The 11,065-nt window shown below is 52.1% G+C and overlaps 1 protein-coding gene across 1 annotated transcript in view; it reads right to left on the bottom strand.

Moving 5' to 3' along the window:
* The window catches only part of NBEA (neurobeachin), a 924,058-nt gene that overhangs the window by 10,796 nt on the left and 902,197 nt on the right, over positions 1-11,065 (bottom strand). Inside the window, exons 55-57 of the mRNA XM_006879639.1 lie at positions 9,074-9,145; positions 7,756-7,911; positions 6,282-6,452 (exon numbers count right to left, since the gene is read on the bottom strand). Of these exons, the coding sequence (XP_006879701.1) occupies positions 6,282-6,452; positions 7,756-7,911; positions 9,074-9,145 (399 nt within the window). The remainder of the gene's footprint in view (positions 1-6,281; positions 6,453-7,755; positions 7,912-9,073; positions 9,146-11,065) is intronic.

Here is an 11,065-nt window from a genome sequence, read left to right as displayed (position 1 = left end):
GTGGGGACTTGAGCATTTAGAACCAGCTAACTGTTGTGAACTGTTGTGAGTGTCCATCTAGGCACATCCTGCTGATAACAAAGGCCAAGTGTAACGTGAGAAGAGTTCTCTATGACGGTTGCACTTATGTGTCCGCTTGGCTGGGCCACCGTGTTTAGAAGACTCACTTGATGGAACAGCATGCTTCAGTCACATAGGATCAAGCCTACAATGGCAGCAGATAACTGGTTGGCCAGCTTTGGAATAATGACACTGGGCTGTTACATGATGCAATGTGGCCATTCGGCAGCGATGCCACTTAACAGCGGGTAATGACGTCCCCATACACATCACACTTTTCTCATAATAACCAGGTCACTGGAAGCTAAGCATGTTGGTAAGAGAGGGGCAGGTATATCATGAAGCAGGTAAATGCAAACGTGCCGAATGCGGCATCCCTGCATGGTCCCCAAGGACCCTCTGCTCCTTAGAAGGCCTGGCACACCAGGTCACCTAGTCCAATCTAACCCACTGTGCAACAAACCACCACTGTCCTGTCTGGCCTCCAAGAAGCAGCCTGGTTTCACCTTTCCAAGACAAACCTCTTTGTTTTCCTAGCAGTCCATGGTATATTCAATACTCTTTCTCCAATACCACAGCTCAAAGGCATTAACTCTCCTTCTATCATCCCTAGTCATTGCCCATTTTTTCAGATGCATAGCAAGTAATTGTGAAGACCATGGCCTGGATCAGGTGCATCTTAAGTCTCCAGACTGACATTGTTGCTCTTTACCAGCTTAGAGAGGTCTCTGACAGCAGACTTTCCCAATGGAAACAAGTGTGTTGATTTTGAAGCCAAGCAAACTGAAGCTGTTAACAATCTCAATCTCTTCACCATAAACCATGATGCTGGCAATTAGCTCAGTGGTGAGAATCTTTGTTTTCTTGATATTGAACTTCATGCCATACTGAAGGCTGCAGTCCTTGACCTTCTGCAGCAAGCACTTCACGTCCTCCTCAGTTTCAGCAAGCATGGTTGTGCCATCTGCATAACGCAAGTTGTTGATGAGTCTTCCTCCAATCCTGATGCCACATTTCTCCTTATAGAGCCCAGCCTCCTGGATAATCTGTTTTACATATTGACTTTAAAGGTATGGAGATAGGACACATCCATGGCATACACCCTTCCTGACTTTGAACCTTGCAGTGTTTCCTTGCTCTATTCTGACGACTGCTGCCTTGTCCAAGTACAGGTTTCACATGAGAACAATCAAGTGTTCTGAGATTCCAGTTCTTCTCAGAGTCAGACACGGTTTGCTGTGTTCCACACAGCCAAATGCCTTTGCATAATCAATGAAACAGACACAGACACATAGACATGTCTCTTGCACCCTCTTTCAGCTAAGATCCACCTAATATTAGCTATAATATCCCTAGTACTATGACCTCTTCTAAACACAGCCTTCACATCTGGCAGTTCTCTGTTGATGTGTTGCTCCAGTTGTTTTTGGATAATTCTCAGCAGAATCTTGCTTGCATGTGATATTAATGATATTGTTCATAATTTCTACACTCTGTTGGGTCACCTTTCTTTGAATATGGGAACAAATAAGAATCTCTTCCAGATTTTTTTGTGAGTGTCCAGGGCAGCGTCTGTTTATTGAAATATGTCAGTTGGTATGCCATCTATTCCCGGGTACTTGATTTTGCCAATTCTTCCACAGCAACTTGAACTTCTTCCTTCATCACCACAGGCTCTTGCTCATGTTTTTCATTAAATTCTTCCACCAGCTAATTTCTTTTCGTAAAGTGACTCTGTATACTCCATCCATCTTCTTTTAATGCTTCCTGGATCATTTAATATTCTGTCCAAAACACCCTTAAGTATTGCTACTCGAGGCTTGAATGTGTTCTTCAATTTCTTCGGTTTAAGAAACACTGAATCAGAGTCTGGGGAGTGTTAACACTGAGGTAACCCTCACACAGGTGTGCCTGTCATCATCACACGGATCTAACGTGTGTGTGTGTGTGTGTGTGTGTGTGTGTGTGTGTGTGTGAGCGTATCACTGAGGTAACCCTCACACGACTCTGTTAAGTGATCATTTGCTTGCTGACCGGTCTGCAGAATCCACCCAGCATTGATTTTGGTTAAGGTGGAGGTGACCCAAGTGTACGTGTCCCTGGCGGATGTGCCGTGACCAGTGGTGGTGTTGTTGTCAGTGTCCAGGGTGGTCACATCCTTGATGACACCAGGACTGAGTGGGGACTTCCTGCTCATTCCTCCTTTCACTGGGTATCCTGGCTGGTTGCCTGGCACACACAGCGGGTTTTGTTTTTGTGTTGACCTGCGGTGGAACAACATTCAGAATCCCTGTTTGAGTTGAATGTCACTGCTACTTTGGTGTTTTGTGTGAGGTGGATCATGGGATCTGTACATAAGCAGGTCGGGCTTCACTGGTGGTCAGGAGTGGCTCAAGTGTCAGGGGGTGACCCTCTCTGATGCATAATGAGAAATCTCAAGTCCACTGAGAACAGCACTGACCATTCTTAGAAACACCAGGCTCAGAGGCTCAGGGCCAAGCCCATGACACCTCCAGACAAGATAGAACCTGCTCTGAACAGTATCCCTTCCCAACAGCCGAGAAGGCTCACAATTAGAGCATGCAAATTAATTTTTATCACTTCCAAATGAGTTCTGGAATTTGTGTAAAAGTCTGTTTCTGATGAAAGCAGCTGCTCTTCAGAAGCAGACATTCTGTTACCTGGTCAGAGACCTGAACAAAACCTCCAAGACCATCCCACATTCAGAAGCGCATGTGAAAGATGAAGAAAAGTGAGGGAAAAGGAGGGGGGATGGCAGAGGGGACAGAGGGGATAGCAGAGGGGATGGAAGAGGGGACAGCACAGAAGATGGCAGAGGAGATGGAAGAGGGGACAGAGGGGATGGCAGAGGGGACAGTAGAGGGGGGCACAGCAGAGGGGACGCAGTAACACCCAGTCAGGCACAGGCCAGCACCTGCCTCACAGCCACACGGCTCTCGTCCGGAACGTGGTTGGCAGTCATGTTCACAGTCACTGCCGTCACAGTCAGCTTATTAAACTGCTGGCATCGTTAGAGAAAGACAATTCGATGTTTCTAAGAAGGTGACGCTAATCCCATCTCTTGAAACCGTCTGGAATCACAGCACGGCTTCTTATCCTGTGGGGCTCTAAGGCACCTTCCGCAGAGCAAGGACGTACACTGAGAGGCCGGGGAGCAGGGCCTGGTGCCGTGCGGACCAAACCAAGTAACAGCAGTGCAAAACGCAATGTGCCTGTCCCACCCCCACGCGCTCATCCTGGGAAGAAAGGCGCGTGTGGAGTGGCCAAGCGACTCCCCTCCTCTCCTGACTGACGAACAAAACCAGATGGACCCCGGAATGACCACGGCTACTGGGGAGCTCGGGGGCTCAGAGGCAAGGAACTGATGAACAGCTCTGCAAGAAAACGTGATTTGCTGCCTCTGAAACCCGCTGTACGGTCAGCGTGGGTCCATTCCAACACGGCAGAACTCGACAACAACTGGGATGACCTCAGTGGTGGGTAACGCACAGCCTTCGATCACAGCTGTGGGGGGACAGCTCGCCTTCTGGTCCTGCAAACACAAGGAGCCCAGCATCGCGGTAGCGGCAGGAGACCACGCGGAGCGGAAGAAAATCCTCTGATGAAGCGAGTCTCCGATGGCAAGCTGCAGGGGCCCCTGGGTGACCTCTGACCACGTCACAGGGGTGTGGACCCACAGATGACTTGCCCTGGTTGGCCCAGGCCCTCGGCCAGCTGCCCCACAGATCACAGATCCACACTCTGAATGGTCATGCCAGTCCAAGAGGAAATGTAACTGTTTTTAAATGGTTGGGACTATTCACACGGCAGAAGTGGAAACCAGGCTTTTCTCTAATTATTAATTTGCACTCACGATGGAAAGTTAAGCATTTTTTGACATTTAAAATACTTGGGATTGCAAGGACCATCTGACAGCAGTTCAACATACAGGTTCCAGGGACAAAAGGTACTGGATTCTCATGTATTAATGTTCACACACAACAGAGAACTTATACATGTAACACGCACAGAAACCCAGTTCTCAGAGGGTGGTGTATTCAGCTGAGCTTTCGGACCTGCAGGTTATTTGCATGGCAACCCCGTGGGCCCCTTGTGCAGGAAGGGCTGCAATGTGGCCGGTGGCAGAGCCTGCAGTGTCCACCAGGCAGACACAGCCCACCACACTCTCTGAGAGAAACCGTCCAAGCACCTGAGGGGCCAGTCAGGACCTAAGCCGGGCTGAGTGTCCACTATGGATCTCGCCATGTAGCTGCCTGGCCTTTCAGAGGCTCGTATGTTAACATCCATCGTGTGTCTCCCCATCACAGCTTGTGTTTGCGGTGATGATTCTAGAAGACTCTCACCTGCACTAGCAGCATGGCTGCAATCACAGGGTCGATCCTGGAAGCTGGGGCTGGCAGCCCTGGGGGGAGGCACACCCCTGCCAGCAGATTTCTAATCCCCATGTCAGTTTCTTCCTAAGGGTAGGTAGCACTGTCCTTTCTTAAAGCCCTACATAAAGTACTGCATTTAACAGAAGTGACATGTTGGCAAATCTGCCCTTAACTAAAGTTTACTAGAAACATTGGTGTTTCCCTCATTCCAAATGCTGTAACATTGTTAACTGTTTCTAACAGATGCAGCAAAACTATACTCGACCTTAACCATTTTACTGAGAAGATCCACGACCTCACATGGGTAACAGGCCTTCGAGAGGGTAAGCTGTGCTGCCATCCTAAAGGCAGGCGGTTCAAATACCTCAGCGGCTGTGAGGGAGAGGGACTCCCTGAGGGTAGGGAATCTCTCCTGTGCGATTCCTGCCTCTGAAAACCCAGCCGAGGGTCACATGGAGAACAGCCGTAAACAAGCCCACACGGGGCGCCTGGAGCAGCTCTGTGGGCTTCTGCAGGCAACAAGCAAGAGAAGGAGCACTGCGGGACAGCAAGGCCAAGGGTTCAAACCTGCTGCCCTCCAGAAGGACGACGAGGCAGTGTGTGTCTGCAAAGATCGACAGCCTGAGAAACTACCCCTGGAAGTTCTGCTCTGGCTGGGGTCGCGTGGTCGGGACCAACCTGACGATGGCAGGTCTGGCCTTAGTGTATGCGGGTGCAACCTCGGGTTTTTTTTGCAAACAGTCACTGGGTGGTTTCAAACTGCATTTCTTTGGGTTAACAGCTGAGCATTTCCACCCACTGCACTCCCAGGGCCCCTCCCAGCACTGGACGTGACTCCGTGCTCCCCGGCATCTGCTCTGCTCTCTGCGGCACCTCTAGAACATTCTTCTTTCTGCAGCAGGCACATGCCGGCGTCTCTGCCACAGTCACACCGAACGTCTGAACTTCAGATGGTGACTAACTGGGTGTTAAGCTTTATGCATTTTAGTGTAAATACTTCTGATTTGTGTCATTATATATGAAAGACCTGAACAGACCTAAGATTTAGCTACCGTTTTCTAAGAAAATCTACAATGAAAATACAGAAAAACACATTTAGGTGAAATGTTTATGAAAACCTGCCATGGTTGAGAGTAGGAAAGCCATCACTGCTCAACGGAGTCATTTAAATTCACACAGACACTAGGACTCTGCTAAAAAGGAAGTGGGTTTTTGCTTATTTTTGTAAAGAAAAAGCACTGAATGAAGTGAACTTGTTAATACTTAGAGAAAGCTGCTTGTAGGACACAGGAGAGGAACCCGCTGCTGGGCTGAGTCAGCAATCCAACAATAGCAAACGTTGTTTTTTGGTTTGAGGCTGTATCTCAGTTCACCACGGAGGCCGGAGAGCCAGCAGTTCACGCTCCACAGTGAGGCGCGTGCTGCCTGGCGCACAGAGCTCGGGCCTTGCATACGCTCGCCAGCAGGGTCCAGGACCCACCGTTGTCCTAAATACATATGCAGCATCCTCGAGACATTAGGGGCCCAGCTCCAGACCTCCCACAACAGACAGCAGCGCTCACAGCACTGCGATGCCCTGTGTATGACAGCACCGTGAAGTCCTCAGAGCTGCAGGGGGCGGTGCGAAGGCCACATCTCTGGAGGTTTGAAGCCAGCAGCAGCTCCATGGGAGGAATGTGGGCAGTCCCCCCCACCCGCCGCCGTGACCTACAGCTATCTGACCTGCTGTTAACGGGATCACCAGGGGTCATGGTTGGCTGGAGGGCACCTCACACCACAGCCGCAGCACCCCCACAAGCACTGCCACGCACAGCTCAGACCACTCACTGCTGTTGGGGTTGTCACCGATGATGTGATGCCGGCCACTCCAATACCACAGGAGCAAGGTGGCATCTCGGGACCCGGACACGATGTAGCAGTCCCCGCCAATGTAGGACTCCGACCTGGCCAAGCACGTGACCACATCCCAGTGGCCAAAGACAATCTGGGTCAGCTTCCCTGAAACAGAAAGAATAGGTCACGTCACTTCTGATGTGCCTCCTAGAGCTGTGACAGGGAATTTGGAGACAGGAAACAGAGTAAGGGAATGTAAAGCCAGCTTCAGCTGCTGTCGTCCTGAAGCGCCTCTGAAAACAGGCGCAGAGCCTCCATTCACCCTACAGTACGAGGAGAGGAGGGAGACGAGATTCATGGAAATCAAGCAACCAGAATGGAAACGAGAATGGCCGTGCTTTGCGAAGTGTGACGAGAACAGCACTGGCCGTCTACGCCAGAAACTGCTGAGTGGACCCTAAACTGCTTGTAATGTTTCACCCCAAACCTAGGAAGATATTGCTAAAACCAAAAACCTGATAAAGGGTGTCACCTGGATTCTACAAGCACAGTGTGTGTGTGTCTACTTCCTCAGGGCCTGTGGCTGGTGAACCACAGTGAGATTTAAGGGCCTGTATTTGCTGCGTATTTGGGGATGGAGACCCAGTAGTCTTGAGCTGGTAAGCACAGCGGTCATCTGATGGCGACAGCAGGCGAGGTCCCGTGTGTGGCAGCCCTGGCCGCACGGTGCCTTGCTCTTTCTCATTAAGGGCACTTTACACCGGGCTGGGCTTCAGTTCACTGATGGGAAGCTGGCAGCAGCTCGTGCCCAGACATGTTCTCTCAGCGGGGCACAGGCCCTTCGTGGCCGGCTGTCCTGTTCTCTAAGTCCTCTCAACATTCCAGACCTTTCCCGCGTGCTGCTTCCCGTGTGGGATGGTCCTCTGGCATCATCGTTTTCACACACACACCTGGGCATGCGTGCTGTCACTCACTGCACAATCTGCTTTGCTTGCCGTTCTCCAGAATCAAACCCCTGGTGTCCCAAGGTCTGCCTGGAGTTACTCCTTTGCAGAATGAGCATGTCCTCTGAATCTGGGTCCCACTGGTTGACAAATGACAAATGTGTACTGCTTGGAATGGGTTCATGCTCTCAGTGGTCTTCCCCTGGAACACTGACTACCCCATGGGCTGCCCACAGCAGCACTGCCCTGTCCCGCAAGGAGCAAAGTCAGCCTGCTGGTCAGAGGAATGGAGGGGAGACTGCCTCCCTCCTTTGGGCATGTTTTCAGGAGGTGTCGTCGCTGGAGAAGGATTCATGGTGAAGGGAAAGGTCGGGAAGAGGCCCTGTCAGGGAGTGGACTGGCAGTGGTTGCCCCTACAGCATGAGCATGGCTGGCGTGGCCCGAGAGCGGGGCAGGAGCGGGCAGTGTGTCTCGCTGCGACCACACCACGGGTGGCTCTGGTGCCCAGGGTGCCTCACGGTTACCTGTCTCTGTGGAGTATACCCGGAAGCTCTTGTCCCAGAAGCCGCAGATGAGGATGTAGCGGTTGTCCGCGGTGACCACGAAGCAGTGTGCATTCATCTGGATGCTCTGGTCCACGAGGTCCGTGATCTGGCGCTTGTTCACCCCGGAGTTATTGGCTGAAAGGCACAGAGGGATTCAGGTAAGGCTCCACCATGCCCTCCAAGCGCATCAGAGAAGAACGCATCCTACTCCACACATCGCGAAACGGGCCTGGCAAGCCATCCGGTAACTGAGGCCATAACCTCACTGAGAGGAACACAGGGATCCTTGTGTTTGATTGTTCATTTTGGTTTCCAGTGCTAGGATTTATTTATGAGCAATATCACCTATTTTAAAATGATGCCAGAAACCAGATCTTCCTCCTCAGTCTGTAAAGACCAGACCAAAGAGTTCCTGAAACATGGAGCTGTCCCAACACCAAAATGCACTTGACCCCCAAGGTCGCTGCTGCCTGTGAGGACTAAATCGTGCAGAAGGCTGTCGGGACAACACACTTCTTCCTATCTGCCCCATTTACTGCTGTCTGATAGCAGTACGTGGAGTATGCAGCCCCGTGGCATGCATTAGGTCAGCAGCTCTGGGGACCTGGAGTGTCAGCCAGCAAGGCCTTCACCCAAGGTGGCCTTCCTTCCAGAACCTCCCCTGGCAGGGAGGGGATGGTAAAACTGGAGAGGAGACAGGCAGGATGCACATGCAGCCCTGGTAGTGGGTCTGAATAAAGTTAGTGGCAAAGTGACACCATCTGATGTCCCTGGTGCATGTCTTCATTCTTACAGCCTAGAGCTGCTAACCACAAGGTCAATGGTTCAAACCCATCAGGAGTTCCCAGGAAGAAAGAGTGCTCTCATCAAGATTAAAGCTCCCACCCACACGTCGCTGTGCATGTAGCCTGGCTCAGAGCAGAGTCCCTGAGACACCCGAGGCTGGGACCCTGCACAGGAGGACCGTCCACGCCTCACAGCTGGGTCCAGCCAACACCTGCCGGGTTTGGTTTACAAAGACCAGGTACCCTTAGCTTTCATAACCTCCTGGAATCTTGTCTTTTCAGCAGTCCAAAGCTGTTAAATGATGTTTCAGGCTGAAAGGAAGGAGAGTTTGGAATTCTCTGTCTTCCTTCTCTCTTCTATGCTCCCGAGGCTTGTGGACAGTGTGACATGCTTTGCATGGATCCTGAGAGGTCACTGGGTGTGACCTGCACAGTATTCAACTTCAGATTGTGTGGACTACATGCTTCTGCACTGCCCACGTGTATAACAGCAGCTGTGAAGGCTGACATACCGATCAGTGGGTCCATTTCAATGGGGAGATGGTGGGCTTGCTCCAGTGAGTACCCCGGGGCTCCTCTGAGGCCTGAGGACAGAAGGACGAGACAAACAGCATCAATTCTCAGAAATGAGGGTCACATCACCAGGAGGATTTCCTGTGACCACATGAAACGCGCATGGACTGAACACCACGGGGAGATTATTCTAAGTACGAACTGTTTCCATAGACGGCTGATCACACTCACAACAGTTTCCACGGGCCGTGGAGGAAGCCAGGGGCCACAGGGCAGAGCTGGGTGAGGGAAGCTCGGTCCACCCTGTGCAGCCAAAGGGCCATGGGCTCCACGGGGCCCGGCTAAAAGGAATGCTAGTGCCCCTGAACCTTCTCTCCATACCACTAAACGAGCAGGGACAGGCAACCATGTCCCAACTTCAGCATCAGCCCAGCAGGCCGGCCTGGCAGGTCCCTGACCCATCGCTAGGTCAAAGTGCATCCGTACAACACGCATGACGCTTTCCAACAACCGTAAGAACACGTTCCCTCGCTCGTTGTTGCCAAGGGGAAGGCTCCTGTAGTAATTAAAAATCGTTGTTTTTCCTTGAGATGTTCCCGGCTGCACGCTGCTGGCAGACTGGACGGCGTCCTGCTGCTAATGTGTCAGTCACAACAGTGGAGCACAAGGACCTCCATGCTCGTACAGGCACGAGGCCCTGGACCACCGGAGCTCTGCGCTGCCAGCGCGGTCAGTGGGAACTTTCGAGGGACAGTTCTATTGATCCAGGGAGGCTGCTCCCAGGCCTGGAGCTGGGGGGCTTCTGAAAGCCCTTCAGTGACAAGAAGACATCTGGTCCCATGGACTCTGCCTTGGTCACACACGTCACTGTGTCCTAAGCCTCTGCCGTGTGACCCCACCTCAGGGGGGCTGCTGGCACTGGGGGATGCCCTGAGTGAACGGTGGGCATTGGCTGCACTGTTTGACAGTCAAGGATTTCCTGAGTGAATACACGACAGGTAGGAGGCCTGGCCCCTCCAGCCCTCTCTGCTGGGGACTCCATCCCTTCAGTGCTTAGAATGCAAACTAGGGACTTCAGGGCGAGCTGCTGGGGCCTCATAAGGAGGACCCAGAGACAGGCTGTTTGAATCCACGGCTGCTTTGTGGCAGAAGAGCTAGCAGTTTCCTCCTGTGTGATTTCCTGCCTCTGAAAACTCTCTAGAGGGTCAGCTATGGGTCGGTTCTGCCTCTGTGCCACACAGCAACAACCATGACAATGTCACCAGTGCTCTCAAGCCTTCCAGAAGCAGTGCCCCAGCCTTGTTGAGCCCCAGGGTGGCTGTGAATCACTGTCCTTCCACTGCAGTTGACTGCTTCCCCTGGGGAACATGGACGGACAGTGGCTTTGGAGGGTCGGATGGAGTGGGAGAGGCAGTGTGGCTTCCTGCAGACCTGGTTCCATGGTTACCTACCAACCACCTCTAAGCAGTTACCCACTGTCCTTTGGGGCAATGAACGGAGCAGAGTGCACAGTGCAGTTTGCTGGCAGCCAGCTCTCCTGGCCTGAAGATAATGCAGATACCCCCTAACTCTTAACGAAATGATCCAACTCAGTGTGTGGTCATTCCTGGTGACCCGCCAGGGCAGCCCCAGCTCGCCTCAGTCTGGGCCCTTACGGGGGCGGACGGCCTTGCTGATGGACTCCAACCACCCACGCATCTTTCTCTCGGCAGCCCAACACACTGTGCCACCACATCTGCTCTCATCCAGCTGCATGGTAAGATTTTTCATTCTTAGGGAACACAAGGCACACATTTGGGATGCTGTAGCTTGGACGCAGGGCACCGCATGAAGAAATGACCAAAAGAAAACCAGCTGAGTTGCCCAGGTGTGCTTAGCTTGTCGGGCACAGCTCCAACCTGAGCACAAGGCTGTGGTCTATTACATGGGTGGTAGATGAAAACTGAAGCGATTCTGAACTGTTGTGAGAATGAGGTGTGCCACAGAACACG

Source organism: Elephantulus edwardii, unplaced genomic scaffold (genome assembly GCF_000299155.1).
Source record: "Elephantulus edwardii isolate Elephantulus edwardi_28Jun2011 unplaced genomic scaffold, EleEdw1.0 scaffold00004, whole genome shotgun sequence".
In the NCBI taxonomy this organism is placed as follows: domain Eukaryota; kingdom Metazoa; phylum Chordata; class Mammalia; order Macroscelidea; family Macroscelididae; genus Elephantulus; species Elephantulus edwardii.
This window is presented reverse-complemented; position numbering and strand designations above follow the sequence as displayed.